The following is a 17,204-nucleotide window of genomic DNA, read 5'->3' on the forward strand; positions in this document are numbered from 1 at the left end:
ATGGTTTGTGGGTTCGAGCACTGTGTTGGGCTCTGTGTGGACAGCTAGCTCAGGGCCTGGAGCCTGTTTCAGACTGTGTTTCCCTCTCTCTCTCTCAGAAATAAATAAAACATAAAAAAAATAAGTCTATTTTGTCTGAAATATTCCTACCTCAGCTTTTGTTTTTTTCACTTCTATTTGCATCACGTATTTTTCTACTTATTCACTTTTAGTCTGTGTATATCTTTAGGTCTGAAGCAAGTCTCTTGCAGGCAACATATAATATGTCCCCATACCCTAACCCTGTCTTTTAATGGAAGCATTTAGACCTTTAATCAATAGGTATGTACTTATTACCAATGTTGTTTTCTGGTTTTATTACATTTTTGTTCCTTTCTTCTCCTACTTGCTTTCCTTCTGATTGATAATTTATGCTTGGCTATTTTTTGTGTAACATCCCAAGTATATAGCAGTCTACATTAAGTTGGTAAACACTCAAGTTGGAACATATTCTAAAAGAACTTTTTTACTCCATGTTTCATGTAGAAATATCTTATAGCTTTTTTCTAATTTTCCTATTTATAATTATGCTCTTTCACTTAAAGAAGTCCCTTTAAAATTAAAAAAATTTTTTTGACAGAGCATGTGGGAGCAGCAGAGGGGCAGAGAATCCCAAGCAGACTCCATGCTCAGTGCAGAGCCTGACCTTGACTGTGAGATCATGACCGGAACCAAAACCAAGAGTCACTTAACTGACTGAGCCATGCAGGCACCCGTTAACATTTAAGGACTGTTAAGTGGTGATGAATTCCTTTTAACTTTTATTCAACAGAACTTTTTTTTCCCTCTCCTCCTATTCTGAATAACCTCCCTAGGTAGAGTGTACTTAATTGTAGGATTTTTTTTTTTTTTTTACCACTTCAGCACTTTCATTATGGCATGCCACACCCTTCTGAGCTATAGTTTCTGAAAAATCAGCTTTTATCCTTATGGGGTTTCCCTTGTACTTAACTATTTGCTTCTCTCATTCATTGCTTATAAAATTCTGTCTTTAATCTTTCATTTTAATTATGTCTCTTGGTATGCATGGACATCCTTGGGTTCTTTTAATTAATTTGGAACTCTGTGCTTCCTGAACCTGTCTTCCTCAGGTTAGGAAGTTTTCTTCTGGGGGCCCCTACAATGTCCATGCTTGTTGGTTTAATGTTGTCCCACATGTTCTTTAACGTATCCTCATTTTGTAATTTTTCTTTCCTGCTTAGCTTGAGTGCTTTCCATTAGCCTGTCTTCCAGATGGCTGATTGTTCTGCATTTAGGAATCTGTTAATTCCATCTGGTTTTTCATTTTAGTTCATGCATTCAACCTGAATTGGTTTTCTGGATTTTCTCTTTGTTGAAGTTCTGAGTTCTTCCACTCTGCTCTCCAGTGTGGTGAGCTTCTTTATGATCATTACTTCAAATTCTATCAGATTATTGCCTATCACCATTTCATTTAGTTCTGAGGTTTCATTTTGTTTTGTTCATTTGTATCTTATTCCTCTGTCTCATTTTGCTTGACTTTGTGTTTGTTTCTATGAATTAAGTGGATCAGCTGCTTCTAAACTTGGAGCAAAAGTCCCATGTATGGTCCTTTTGCATAAACTGAATGCTTAATGACTTTGGCTGGCCAGTCCTGTGGCTGGCACGAGCTGGGCATGGAGTGTCCCATGGTGCTTTGCACCTATGTCACCTTGAAGATGCCTGGAGCTATAGAAGCATTGATGAGGGGTGTCCAGTACCACACTGGGACCACCTTGGTGGGATGACTCGGGGTGATGTGGGCTACAGTCCTGGGGTTCACAAAGTGCTAGGCTGGTTAAGGTGCCCAGACCTTGCTCCCATCCATGCTTTCATTACAGAGGGAGAACATAAACTATGACACTCCCCAAGAGTTCTAGCAGCTCTCCTGCTGGCTGGCAGAGTTCTAGGGCTGAACCCTTTATATTCTAGTTGCTTTTTTAAACCATGGTGTTTTTCCCCCGCCATGGGCAGAGAAAACTGCTTGCATGTGATTCCTCAGTACCATTCCTTCACTGCAGTTTGCAGTGTGGGGAATACATGTTCTCTCCATTACGGTGTCTGTCTCTTTGGCTGTTCTGTATGTGGTTTACCTTCTGTTGTGCAGAAGCTGTTCAGTCAGTTCTTCAGGAGGAACTGCTCCGGAAATACGTATAGATTTGGTATATCTGTGGAGGAGTGGAGTTCTGGGTCATCCTAGGTCATGGTGTTGGACTGAAGACTTGTCTATTTTACTGTTTTTGTGTTAATTTTTTTAATGTCAATTTAATAGGGATAAAGTAGGAAAACTCCAAATGCTAAATGGTTAGAAAGTAGCCACTTCAGTACTTTAATACAGAGACTTGGATTCTCCTCTATTAGCAATGGGACTTTTGTTAAAAAGTAGCTGTTCTTTGGGTGTCTGGGTGGCTCAATCAGTGAAGCATCTGACTTCAGTTCAGGTCGTAATCTCATGCTTTTTGAGTTCGAGCCCTGCAAAGGGCTCTGTGCAGACAGCTTGGGGCCTGCTTTGGATTCTGTTTCCCTCTCTCTCTTACAAGAATAAACAAACATTAAAAAATTAAAAAAGGAAAAAAGTAGTTTTTTGTCAGTGCTATAGCTATGTGTACTGAGTCAAAGTAGTATCATTTCTTGTATCTTCCAAGGATTTCCTAAAAATTATGAGTCAATATGCTTTTATTTGAAAGGCTCAGGGCCAAATGCTTTGAATTAGAATTTTTCGGACTGTAGGCAGCCCATATTATTTAATACCCTTAGTGCGGTTTGAGGAACCACATGATCAAATTATTTCTCCAAATTTCTCTTTGAGAAATAAATACACCAAAAGGTATGAAGCAGGAATATCAAAAACATCACATCTGTTCAGGTCCTATTTGGCCATCCAATGAGTTTTGATGTTAAACAGTATCATCAATAAATTTTGATTTTTGACTATTTATACCTCCAAATTGCAGATAAGGGGACATCTGCTGTAATCACTTGTGAGAAAAATATCTAGCTATTTTAAAGGCTGATGTTACTCAAAAATGAGATGGTGTCCATGTGAATGCACCCAGCAACATTAGGCATGATGCAAAGACAGCTTTGAATTATCGAATTATCAATTACTTAAAATGTAAAGCCTGTTCATACTTAATATTTTAAGAAGAGAAATAACAGTAGATGCTTTTGGAATATCAACATACAATAAAAAAACACAAAGTGCAAGAACCTTCCCCATCTCCAAGGCTCAAAGGGCAGTTATCCAGCTGTAGTCTACTTTTCTAAATTTTCTTAGTTCTTTTTCTTCAGATTTTGACAACTGATGTAGAAGGTCTTCTCCCAAATCTGTGTTATTTGTATCCGGGATCTTTTCAGTAAAATCATTTTCTTCATCTGAATCATCACTTTCTTTTCCTTCTTCCATATCTACATCTTCAGGAATTTCTTCATCACTTTCATAACAACAAAATATAAACAATATTAAAAAATGTTTCTAAATAATAACTTTCTAACTTAAGACACCTATGTAGAAATATAACCATGCTGGGAAAGTAGTGAAAAATCTTGTTATTAAGCACACTTTAGAAACTATGGGTTAGGGTGCCCAGTTGGTTAAGCATGTGACTCCTGACTTGGCTTAGGTCATGATCTCATGGTTCGTGAGATTGAGCACCATGTTGGGCTCTACACTGTTTGGGATTCTCTCTATGCCTCCCCTGCCTTCTCTCTTAAACAAATAAGCATGAAAAAATTTTTTTATAAATTATGGGTTATTATAAAAAACAGGTGTGTAATTTTTAATTATAGAACAAATCCTTAAACCATACACACAAGAGATCTTTCTAAAAAATATTCTCAATGTATTCTATTTACTTGGCTTAATAGTTGTATATCCCTTAACTGCATGTTAAAGCTTAAATAAAGAGAAATACAGTTGACCACTGGACAACATGGGTTTAGAATGTGCAGATCCATTTATATACAGATTTTTTTTGGATACAGTACAATACTACAAATGTATTTTCTCTTCCTTATGATTTTAATTTCTTTTCTCTGGCTTACCTTACTGTAAGAACACAGTATATAACATAAAAAGGTGTGTTCACTGACTGTTAACGGTAATGTTATTGGTCAGACTTCCAAGCACCAGCAGACATTAGTAGTTAATTAAGTTTTGTAGGAGTCAAAAGTTACACCTGGATTTTTGACTGTGAGGGGGTCAGTGCCCTAACCCACACACTGTTGAAGCCTCAAAGTGAAAGAACATTCTAATAAAAGATAACCATTCTGTTTCCCGAAGCAATATCTAAACATTTTAAAAACTGCTTTACCTCTTGGTCTCCTTAGATAGCAGCAGTGAACTTACAAACTTGGAGCACAGTAAAGAAGCAGATGGCAAAACATGGGCTGGAGTATGAAGTAGCTAAAGTAAAAAAACCAGAAAAATAGAGTTTCATTTAAAATGATTTAATGCCACCAGCTGAATGTAACAGGCTTTCTCTACAGAAAAACCAAACCCCCAAAAATGTATTCCCGCCTTCTGACACTTATGCAAACAATAATGCCACCCCTCAGGTCAGACCACAATAATCTGGAATTGTAAACTTATGCTATTTGGTTTGGGTATTAAAACTGCACAGCATACAAATTATTCAAAAATTATCTGTTATAAATTGATTATATAAAAACTATAGCTTAAGGTGCTTTAACATATTTAACCTGTTTCATGTTGTGAATCACTCACCTCGCTAATTGCAGGTATGTTTTCTGTTAAGGGTAGTTGTACCAGTTCACTCTCCAAAGCCTCATTTATTTTTTCATCCTGCTGTTTCCTGTGCTTTCCCAGTATGAAATAAAATGGGGTTGTTGGAAGACTTTCTTCTGCTAGTAGCTGAAAGGATTTAAGACAAAGGGAAATTTCTTCAATAAAGAGGAAGAATTGCCTTTGACATAAAAATGTACTCAGAGTTCTAAAATGTCAAGGAATGGAAGGAACTTTAAAAATTACCTAGTATGATTCTTAAATTTTATAGGTAAAGCAACTGAGGTCTAGTAGCCCACTTAAGGGAAAACTGGACATCTGAAAGAACAAAATACATACCACTGCTTCTCCCCCAATGACATGATAGCAAATGAGTTTTTAAAAGGACATAAACCCACAGGAGAAAGAATATAGGTAAATAATAACATGTTGGAAGGTGGAAAGCAGGTTCAAGAGTGGTAAGTAACCTAGCAGAGACCTGAGAAAGAATTCTAAGCTGGCTGGGGAAAGCCAAGAAGCATCCTGACTTATACTGTGGAATCCTGCAAATACTCAGGAATTGGTACTAACAGTACCTCAGGAAAGGGCTAACAAATAACCAGGGAGCCTGGCTGAATGTCTATTTAGAGAGGACTCCAATCCCTAGACCTTCCGAGTCCCAGCAGAGGGCGGGAAGCACATTCTTGGGAGAGTGGAACAAAAGTGTGTCTAAAGCGCAGTGCCTGGGGGGCCGGTGGCGGTGTCTCCACAGCTGTAGGCAGCCGTGCTTCGCAGAGCGTCCTTCCAGGTTGATACCCTCTAGGCAAAAACTCAGGAGAATTTTATCTGGGCAATCACAAAAAGACCTAAAAGTAATGACTTTGGAGACTTTCTCAAAAACAGCCACACAGTAGAGGCCAACAGACAAGTTCTACTTAGGCAAAGACCTTCCAAATGACTTTTCTGATCACTTTTGAATAAAAACAGCCAGCCAAGAATCATCGGACTCTGATGAAAACCTCTGAAATGAAAGATACCAAAACAGATGGAAAACACCCCAAACATGGATATGGGAGTATGCAAAAGAGAAAAAAGCAGATTAGATGATAAAGATGAAGCAATCTCCCTGAAAGTAGAAGGAAAACAGGTGGAAAAAATAAGAATATTAAAGTGCCCTTCTAGAAAGTACAGCACTAAGTAACAAACAGAAGAACAGAAAATTGAAGGCAAAGAAATAATTTTTTTAGTCATTTCTTACATTAAAACTCTCCAAGGGGTGGGGAACCTGAGTGGCTTTGTTGGTTAAGTCTCTGACTTTGGCTGCCCAGGTCATGATCTCGTGAGTTTGAGCTCCCCATCAAACTGCGCCAACATCATAGATCCTACTTGGGATTCTTTGTCTCCCTTTCTCTCTGCTCCTCCCAGGTTCTCTCTCTCAAAAATAAAGTAAAAAAACATTAAAAAGAAAAAAAACCCCAGAACTCTCCAATGGGCTCCACATTTTACTTGGAGGAAAAGCCCAAGTCTCTCTTTTCATCAAGGCCTACTTTGCCCTACATAAATTGGCAAGCTGCATCCCACACCCATTTCCTCTATTCCTCCATATATAATGCTTACTGTTTTTTTTTTTTTGATGGGGGGCAGGAGTAGAGGGAGAGAGACTCTTAAGTCGGCTCCCTGTTCAGAGAAAAGCCCGATGTGGGGCTTGCTCCCATGACCCTGGGACCATAACTGAACCAAGAGCAAGAGTTGGACACTAAACTGATTTAGCCACCCAGGCACCCTCTTACCACTTTCTAAATAAGTACTATATATTTTACTTATTTCATGCTTGTTGTATCTTGCTGCTGGAGTGTAAACACCATAATATTAGAGACGTGTTTTGCTTAGTGGTGTACTCCAATCATTCAGAACAGTCCCGGGCCTATAGATATTCAACAATAAATTGTTGAACGAATTCAAGGGGTTTTCAGAGAAAAATAAAGCTAGTTTACAGATAAAGGAATAGAAATAAGAATGGTATTAGACTTCCAGTAACACCCAAAGCTATAAAGTAGGACAACACCTTCAAAGTTCTAAGAGAAAATGATTTTCAACCTGAAACTTTTTAGAGCCAATCAAATGGGAGAGAACAGAAACATTTCCAAACATACAAGGTCTTAAATGTGCCTCCCATGAACTAATACAAAGTGCTTCATCAAAGCAAAGGAATCAGAGAAAGGGGAAAGCTATATGATCTACCACAGTAGAGGTAAAATGATTCCCCAAATGATGGTGATTGTAGATCCTTTAATAACTACTGTATAGAAAGTTTATAAGTTTATAGAGCAATCAGTCCAGACTGCAGCAAATCAGAGGCTCTTGGAAATATTCCTTCAAGATGTGAAAGAATACCTAGTGTATCTAAAAATACTGAGAGAATATTTACACAACTTGAGTAAATATAAAACTATACAAATAAAGAATATAATCATTAACTTCAGAGAAAACAAAGTTACAAATAAAAGAAAAATAATCTGTTAGTTATTACATGACTCAGCTGTGAATTGTTACTAGTTATAATGAATATTGACACCCGATTTATCTATACTGAGAAAAGCATGTGTGTGTTATGTACATAAGGGAAGTGGTGGTGTGAAAAAGAGTAACAACTTGATCAGTTAACAGACAGTAATTCTATCTGAAAAATCCAGAATTAGTAATATAGACATGTTTCGTAGAGCTAGGGAGGCAAATAAACTCTGGCTAGAAGAGTTGAAGGTGATGATCTTTGTGGGTGATGGCAGTGATGTTACCAAGTTTACCCAAAAGTCTTGTATAACTATTTGATTCTTTAAGTCACAAGTATATACTTTTTAATATTACAGACTAAAACTACATTTTAGAAGAGTAAATATAACCTCAAAAGAGGCCAAGTAGCTTATAAGTGTATGTTTAATTCCACGTTATTCCACGTTAGGAATTCCATGTTAGGGTAGGTGGAACATTCTTCTCATAGCTGAATTCAAATAGCTAAGGTTATCTGTGTAGGGAGGCAACGTAGTCTGCACTGTTAGTGGCTAAAACATACCTGTTTGCTTGTTGGTGTGAGTTTCTCTTCTGGAGACTTTGTACTGAATGTCAATAAACTCTGAAAAGAGATTAATGATGCAAAATCTAAAGAAAAATTTGTTGTGGAGTTAAAAAATGAGGTCAATACTTCATCTTGATATGTATATCTGCCCAAATAGAAGACTTAAAACATATTTAGTAACAGCTGTGACAGTTACAAGATTGTTCTCAGAAATCTTATTTAAGAACTGACTAGTAATGAAATAGAATTCAACTCATGGATCAAACAGAAGCCATACTTATATTTATATCTATCTATCTATCTATCTATCTATCTATCTATCTATCTCAACCACACTAATAACTACCATTTAAAGTATTTTAGTTGTCTTCTGCCTTTCCACTGTCACGGAGAGAATGCAGACAACACTTAGAATCTAAAAGGTATGGGGTAAAGTGGTGCAAATACACTTACACTGGTAATACTGCTGTACTGAGCATACTGGATTCCTTCTTTTGGGAAGTAATCCTTTAATACAACTGTTCCACCAGTTATGGGCTCAAATATCAAATCAAATGAAAATTATATATACAAAGTGGTTCTCTTTTTGAGGTGGGATGGTTACCTGTGACTTTGTTAGGAAGTAAAACTGGGATCTGTTCAGCCATTGGTAAGCTTCAGAGGTGAATGATTCAGGGACATCTCGTGGAACAAACACTCCCCACTGGACTTCCTCTCTGGAGATATTCTTTTGAATATACAATGGCCTTGGCTCACTAGGTTTAAATACAAACACTAGAGGGAAAAAACAAACAGACAATAACATTTTGCCTGCAAAGGTTAGTTCCAGCTTAAGGTTAGCAGACCACACTAATCCTGGGACTTACCCCATTGAGTAAATGGCCCAGGTCATGATTATTTTAGGCTCTGATTCAACAACTATCTACTGGGTGCCTGCTACGTGCCAAGCAGGTTAGGAAAGAGGTTATGAAGGTTAAAAAAAAAAAAAAAAAGGAAGAAGAATCCCCGTTCCAGAGACCAGGTCCTACTGCAGAAGACAAGATAAAATGTAATAATATTTTGGTGTCTAAGTACCAGAACAGGATCTGTAGAAAGTTTTTCAAGAGCATAGAGAAAGAATGATTAAAGCTTCCTGAAATGCTTCAGATGGGCAACATCTCTCTTGGGACCTTTGAATTGAGTGGGACTGGCATGTAGAAAAATGAGGGATGTAGTGGAGCCCTCTTAGAAGTATGAATGCATTAATAACAAGATGTTGGAGTAAGAACTCAAGAAAGGACAACAGCACACCTCAAATAAACATCCGATTTAAAAGCAAGACTAACTCAAATTATATTGAAGATGTTAAAAAGAAAAGTTTGGTAATAGATTTCCTCTTGTTATCAAAGTATGGTCTGTACTTACAGTCTGAACCCACTGAAGACTGAGAGATTGCAGCAATATTCTCTGAATTAGGATCAGGTTCCATAACTCTAACATTTAATTTTGCACTCCATTCCACTGGGTGGAGGGGGGGGGGCGCAGAAAAAGAGCAAGTTACTTCTAAGAGATTCACCAAAAGCTTTTTTTAAGCTTGTTATTTAAAGCACATACTCCATTTTTACTGGGATAATCAACTCTATTATTCTTAGGAAGAGGGATTTTACACTTCCAAATAACATACGGTAACAAACTGAAAATGTCCGTGGATGGCTGCACTAAAGCGACGGGCAGGAAGTGGAAAAACAAAGTATTCCTTCCACATACTATAAAATAGTTATCGTTTCAGTGCTTTTCCACAACTGCTAAACATGGGCAAAATGTTAACCAGAATCACTGAAGAGAATATAAAGAGACTATCACATACATTCATTACTAAGCAACCACCAAAGCTTCCAAACATATTCAACTGAGTAAAATACCAACGAATGAAAGGAGTAAATATAAGTAAGTCCACATTTGTTAGGTTTGTTAAAGGGTACATTCAAAAATTATATATACTCTCTGAATAGAGACCTAAGATAAAAATGTCAACGTTTGATGGCTACTTATATGCTTTGCCAAGTAAAACAATACCTTACATGCACAACTGAGCAGATTCCAACAGCAAAGAATGCCATTTTCAGTAGTACCAAGAAGATACTTTGAACAAGTCAGTCTCCCAAAGCAAAGGTGCCTATATTAAAACCACAAGGAAGTTAACTGTCAGTTTCAGCACAGAGTATTGGACTGCAGACTTCTAGTATAATTTTACACTATGCAGATTTATAGATAGATATGTATTTTGTTTAAGACTATCCTGCAGAAAAAAGGGGCAAAGGAGAGTAAAAGGAAAGGTTTACTCTGCTTTTTTGTTTCTTTGTAAACACAGGTTTAATGAAACAGTTTCACAGTTTTTTCCTCTAATATGCCGCACAGTATAATTGATGCATATTATAGACAACATGTATGTAAAATGTACAAGGGTATTTAACAAAAAACCTTTTTTATGCTCATTTAACATAGAGGAAGAAACAATACGAATTCTGAAGGAGGTTTTACAAAGCAAAATATGTTGGGAATTAAAAACTATTGTTAGCCACCTGCCAGTCTGTCCTCAAATGCCAGTTGTTGAAGTAAAATACCAGATAACTGCTGCTTTTTCTTTTGCCCTTCTTAGATACAAGTTTGAGTAGGACATTGTTTTTAATGGGAAAACAGAAGATAAGCATTATTTGGATTGACTGAGGGTTATTAGCTTCTATTATGCAGCACAACCATGAAAAGTATTTGTTATAAAGAAAAAAATTTTGTAGGTCAAGAGTTAAATGTTAATCCTGATTTTAGAAAGGGGTAAAATCACAGTAAACGGTTCACACACCTGAAATTTTTAGCTTCTCACCATTCTGGTTTGCTGCTGACCCCCCAATGACCCAGACTACCTTTAGCAGAAGCATAAATTGCCAATAGTTTATGTGGGAAGACCTGTTTAAATTAAAAACAAGTATGACATACTCCCCAAATTATTTACCTTATTTTCCCAGCTCGTTGACAAAATGTACGTTTAAGTTCCCATGTCTCTGAATCCCATATTGTAACTATTTCCTCAAAACTAACTGCTAGTAAAGAGCCATCTTCAGAGAAACAACAGTTAGTTGCTTGGTATTTGTGATAACTACCCACAAAATCACAGGTCCAGCCAACAGCTTTTTCTGCGGAAACATACATCATATAATTCAGAAATGGTATAAATTCTAGGTAATATTTTAGAGTAGTTATAAGCAATAAGGATTACAAAAAAAGAACAAAAAACCCGGCTCTCGGAAACTTTAGTTAGAAATGCTATAAAGCATTGATTGGTTTGAAATTTATGCCCATTCCTGGAGATCCTGAACTCCCTCTAGTGGAAGAGTGAAGGAATTGCTTTTTTTTTTTTAACTGTACCCTAACAGTCAGCACTTGATTAATCAATACCCACAGCATTGAATAAGGTAGAAAATGTCCTTCTAGAATGAATACAATTCATGAAAGAGATAAACATCAATTTTTAAGACTATGCACTGACATACCATATTTAATTAACTTACTGTATATATCAGAATCATCTGTTAATATCCATACTTTGAAGTGACCATCTTTACTAGCTGTAACCAAGATGGGGTTTTCAAATTTTTCTGCATTACAGAAACAGAGAGCTGTGATGTGGTCTTCATGTGGCATATTAACCTTTGTATTGAGAACAAACCTAACAGAAAGGAAATCACCAATTTATTTTTACATCAGAACAATATGATATATACTGTCATGTAAGAATTTCTTATGGTATCTTTTATAAGAGCATCTTTAGGAACAAGCAGCTGATACATTATCTAGACTGACAACAGTGCTCTACCTCTAATGGCCACAAGATATAAAGAGTTCTAACACATTATCTCTGTCTTCCTATAACTTACACAATATAGAGATGACGTATACGGTCAACTTATGGTGAAAGCCTACTGTACTAAACTCTGCAAGAAAATGGTACAGAACTCAGATGTCTTACCCCCTACCTTTGAGAATAAGCAAAAAATGGAATGGCTGTTAAAGCCCCTACTTGTGGCAAGAAAATACAAAAAAGAGAACTACCTATTCAAATTGCCCTGGTCAATATTTAACATTTACAGTCATCCAAATTACTTCTTAAAGCCTGTTTCCAGCTTGACAGCTGCTACGAATAAAAGGTAATCTATGCTAGCATGGTGTACTTAAAAGAGCATCAGGCCAAGACTGTCTTGTGATTTTTCAAAAGTCCATGTTTTAAGAAGTGTGACTAGTGACAATCTATTAATCCCTCTGGGCCTATTTCCTCATCTGTAAAATGTAGAAAATAAGTTTATCTTATAGTATTTCTCTGAAGATCGGTAGGACAAAAGCACTAAGCCTAATTCTTGGCACATAGCAAGGATCTGATAAATGGCTACTATAATCAAGGTATGAGAAACTAGTGAACCTCCTATCTAATCAAAACATGCAGGTTACACTACAATACACCTCTGCTGCCTACCACGGCTGTTCTTCTGAAGGAGATGGTATAATGTTAATAAAAGAGCAAAGGAACTAAGAAATTTGGATTCTAATTTTGGATCTGCTGGAAGTTAGGTACTATGTTCTTGAGGGTGTCATTTTTTCATGTTTCTTCATTTATGCATTGAGATGAGATTAAAACTTGGAGGACACCAATACTTTCCCAAAGCAGAAAGTATTAAATAAAGCTTAAAGGCTTTATTAGGAGAGTAACACCTTTCTCATTTCTCTAAATCTAAAATTTATCAAAATGAAACATTTTAAAGACAAATAAAGTCGTAAAATAGTCAAATATTTTCCGTTCTGAATTTAAACGGCCACATAGACAGTATTACCCTTGTGTTTTCTTATTATACATCCACAGTTTCATCTGCAATTCAAGCTCTGTTTCCTTTTCTTGACGTTGTTCCACTGTTGCAAGCCAGTTACCATAACAGCCAAATGCAGCCTTTGTTAGCTCGATTTGGATCAGACCATAATCATTGATATATTCTTGCTGTATAATATCTAACTGAAGGGTTAAAAAAAAATCCCAAATGCTTATTAATGTAAAAACATATATGTTCAAGTTTTCAAGGAATGGTAATTAACTACAGATAATTTCCAGAATCTATAGTAACAGGTTTTTTTTTTAATTTTTTAATGTTTTATTTAGTTTTGAAAGACAGAGAGAGAGACAGCATGAGCAGGGGAAGGTCAGAGAGAGACGGAGACACAGAATCTGAAGGAGGCTCCAGGCTCTGAGCTAGCGGTTAGCACAGAGCCCGACGCAGGGCTTGAACCCACGAACTGTGAGATCATGACCTGAGCCAAAGTCGGACACTCAACTGGCTGAGCCACCCAGGCGCCCCTATAGTAACAGGTTTTTATAAAAAGGAGCTATTTATTAGTTATGGATATCAAAACTGCCATTATTAAGCACATTATATAGTACCAGTTCAGTAGCATTTATTCTTCAATGACCTTAAATTTTAGTGATGACTGACTCATTTACATGATACAACAGAACCTTTAGTTGATAACGCTTTTCTCTTGTTTCTATAAAGAAAGAGCTTTACATAAAATCTCAAGGTTAAGTTTCGTATCATTAAAAACAAGGAGACCAAAAATAAAATCTATAATTTTTAGGAGGTGAAGAAAGACAACAATAAGTAAACAGAATTTTATTTATGGTTGTTTCTTTTATCCTATTCACTTGTCTCTTTACTAAATATGTATCAAGTAACTATTATTTCCATGCACTGTACTGGAAATGTACAAATAAATTTCCCTTCTTTGAAGGGTTTAAATGCAGGGGAGTGAAACAGATCAAGTGTACAGCAACTATGACAAATCTATAAAGGGTACTGTGGGGCACAAAGAAGCAGGAATCTGGAGTGTATTTATCAGGATTAATAAGAAGCATCCCTCTTTACACTGAAAATTTTATGACTTTACCACAAAGCAGAGACATATTTGTATTTACAACCGTCATATTCTTATTTCCTTACTCTTGTGACTCAAAGGCACAGATGTGTGTTACAGATAATTAGAATGCAGTCCAAAACATAATCAAATAGAGAGCCAGCATAGAAACTGACTGACTTACATGTAGATTTAATTTGCAACCGTGGCCTCATTAGAATTATGCTGTAAACAATTCAACAAAGTAACCAGATAGTATTGATAATGTCCAAGTAAACAAAGGCACAGGGTCTTATTTTAGAAGCTACTTGACCCTAGTGATGCTGTTGGGAACTTTCATTAGTTTTAAGGTTAATGGATCAAAATCTTACATTGTATAACTGCTTATCATGTTGGAGAGAATAAAACTGCAAATGGCCAGGTTTTCCATTCAAAACCAAAGCTTTAGTTCTGGGATCAACCATCAAACCGGTAAAGATATTGCTGTCTGCAAAAGAAGTGACAAGCAACAGTTAAAATCATACAAATAGTCACACTTCTAAAATGTGCAGACCCACTGGGTTTTGCAATACCTTTCACTAGGCCTTGAATTACTGCAGAAGCCTCAAGGTTTCTGTGAATGATGATTATTTCTGTGGGTAAACAAAATAAAACAAAAAACAAAACCATAAATTGGTTAGAACTTCAAGGTAAAAAGAAGTCAATGGACTTTGTCATTCTAAAATACACCAGAATACAAAACAACTCAATATGTTCAATTTACTCAGAGTATTATTAAAAAGTCAAGAATTTATTTTGTGATATAACTAAAATACTACAGTTGGAGAGAAGGGGTTTTTCTGCTGGAGGCTTTTAGTTTTATCAGTTTTGCATATGAATATATTTTAAGTGTTAATTCAGAAACTTATATATTCTAAAAGACAATTTACCTTGAAGTGAGTCACTGCACTAACGGGTTGTTCAGTTATGTGTTTTTGAAGGAAAAGGAGGCAGTGGGCTCTGAGATCTACATTTAGGCTGAGTAGTAACAGAATGAGCAAAAAGTTTTGGAGGTGTAGGAGACTGGACCACTCCCGTCAGAATGTACAGGAATCTCATGTTGAGAGTGTTTCAAAAAATAGCGTTTTTTTAAAATGTCATCACATTTGTGAAAGGATAGATGCCCACTTTCTATGCTCACATCATCTCATATGTAAAGGTTTTGAAACAGAAGTGGTATGACAAGAACCATATACACTTCGCTCTAAATTTTCATAAAAATGATCCTGAAAATGTTGAATTCTGGTGGCATGTAAAGTCAAAAAAAGGGGTAGAGAAAAGAGGGAAAAATGGAAGAAAATGCTCGTTAAATCCTATGCTACTCTTAATTAACTCTTATTTTCCATTCCCTAGTGTTTTAATTTAGGCGTTACAGAACTCCGTCTCCTCACAACAAATTCAGACTTACTATTATCAGAGTGAGAAGTACAGAACAAATCCCCTGCTGGTGAGACTGAAATGTGTTCAATAGTAGCTCCTAAACGGGGGAGGAACTCCTTATTCTTCTCTGTTGCATCGCGCCACTCAACAAGGACAGATTCACGGCCCCCACTCAGCAGACTGGTGCCTTCTCATCCATCCACAGAAATGAAAAGGGAAGTATATGGGGGGGAAAAACAAAGAAAAATATAATCAACATTTAAAATTTCCTTACCATGTTAGAGATAATACACTAATTTTAAAGATATGCAAACAAGTGTCTTCCTAGCTTTTAATAAACTTGAGACAACAGATTTAATCATCATGGATTCTGGGATTTTCCTTCCCAACAATATCTGACTAGTGTGTTGCTGACCAATTCTGCCAATGAGAAAAACTGAATGAAACAAACATCCTCTAGGGCCAGATGGTTTCAATGACAAATTTTTCCAAACATTTAAGAAATAAACTAATTTTATGCTCTTCCAGCTAATAAAAAAGAGAATGCTTCTCAACTTGTTTACAAGAACAGCATAATTCTTTACTAAAACTAATAAAGTGTAAGAAAAATATAAGCCAATTTCATGACAGATGAAAATTCCCCAACAAAAATATCAGCAAGCCGAATCCAAGGATATGTTAAAAGGATAATAAACTGCAGAGGTGAGTTTATTGTAAAAATGTGAGATTATGACACTTGAAAAATAAATGTAATTAATTCCTACTACGTGATAAAGAGAATAATCACAAGTATCTTAATAGATGTAGAAAAAGTCAATGATAAAATTGTACACCCAGGATAAAATTTCTCAGCAACTTCAGTGGTCACACACAGCGTGACTGGGTGCGAATCATACCCCAGTTTATACTGTGCATATTTGCCTGAACTTACAACCTGTTCTCAAAGCAGCTAGAAGTCATAGCTCATTTACACAGACAACTAATTTTCTTCTTCTATTAATTCTTTTACACCTATACAGGATCAATGCTGACATTTTACTGACAACCATGTACTATTTTAACTATTACTTTTCACTTAGAAATATTCACGTGGCTTGTAATATAAAACTAAGAATTCAACTCTCTAATAAGCCCAGATTAGCTGCAGTACCTCCCACACCAAAGCCTTGGTGCAGGGCAAAGGTGCCATGTATTCTTTTCTTCCCTTTGAGTGCCAAGTAGTCAAACTACTTCCTGAAGACTCATCTGAAAAGGCTAATTCTAAATGTTCCAGGACTTAAGTAAAGTCACCACAGAGAGCTGTGACTGCTAACTGGTATGAGTGGTGGCAGCCAAGATGGACAAGGTAACAAAATAGAGAAAAGTCGGTGGCAGTAAGTATCAACTGGTCTTGGCCCAGCTGGGGTAGGGGCCACAACAAAGAAAACAAAAGTGAGGATGAAGGGCAGAAGAAATGATATTGCGTGGAACAAGATATACATACATACACACATGTTCCACTCTATTAGACTATTTCATTTGCATTCACAATTTTAAATAATTCAGACCTTGTGTTCCATGTAAGCTACATGAGAGTTTGTGTAAATGAGCTACAACTTGTCCAATATTTGAACACATAAATTTTTGAATTAGACATAGGTCCAAATCCCACTTACTAGCTGTGTGACCTTAGACAAGTTAGTTCTCAACTACACATCTTACTTCTTTTATAAGCAAAAGGAGAAAGATGATGCCCATTTCATAGCTTTAAGAATTAAATGAGGTAGTGGATATAAAGCACTAGCATTATCATTTGCTCTGATAAGCTATAGCCTTGTAGACATACATTTTAAAAAACTAATGTGACTTAAATAGGTTCTTTAGTTAACAACAAGGACTTTATCACAAGTGTACACTTTAATGGGCTCTGAAACCTAAAATGTATAGTCTTGTGCTGAAGAAAGCTCATATCACAGGGGTGAGAAACAAGTGTTCACAGTTCTTCTGGTGCATGTAATTCTAAACCTTTCAAACTATAAATGCAGT

General features: G+C 36.4%; 1 protein-coding gene across 1 annotated transcript in view; it reads right to left on the reverse strand.

The window, feature by feature from the left end:
• Nucleotides 1–2,538: 2,538 nt before the first annotated feature.
• The window catches only part of WDR75 (WD repeat domain 75), a 30,903-nt gene continuing 16,237 nt past the window's right edge, over nt 2,539–17,204 (reverse strand). Inside the window, exons 9-21 of the mRNA XM_039224335.1 lie at nt 15,208–15,366; nt 14,333–14,392; nt 14,132–14,247; nt 12,692–12,867; nt 11,378–11,535; nt 10,822–11,002; nt 9,893–9,987; nt 9,237–9,332; nt 8,437–8,606; nt 7,830–7,889; nt 4,763–4,909; nt 4,350–4,441; nt 2,539–3,470 (exon numbers count right to left, since the gene is read on the reverse strand). Coding sequence (XP_039080266.1) covers nt 3,266–3,470; nt 4,350–4,441; nt 4,763–4,909; nt 7,830–7,889; nt 8,437–8,606; nt 9,237–9,332; nt 9,893–9,987; nt 10,822–11,002; nt 11,378–11,535; nt 12,692–12,867; nt 14,132–14,247; nt 14,333–14,392; nt 15,208–15,366 — 1,715 coding nt within the window. The 3' untranslated portion in view covers nt 2,539–3,265. The remainder of the gene's footprint in view (nt 3,471–4,349; nt 4,442–4,762; nt 4,910–7,829; nt 7,890–8,436; nt 8,607–9,236; nt 9,333–9,892; nt 9,988–10,821; nt 11,003–11,377; nt 11,536–12,691; nt 12,868–14,131; nt 14,248–14,332; nt 14,393–15,207; nt 15,367–17,204) is intronic.

This window comes from Hyaena hyaena, unplaced genomic scaffold (genome assembly GCF_003009895.1).
Source record: "Hyaena hyaena isolate Hyena2069 unplaced genomic scaffold, ASM300989v1 scaffold_1600, whole genome shotgun sequence".
Lineage (NCBI taxonomy): Eukaryota > Metazoa > Chordata > Mammalia > Carnivora > Hyaenidae > Hyaena > Hyaena hyaena.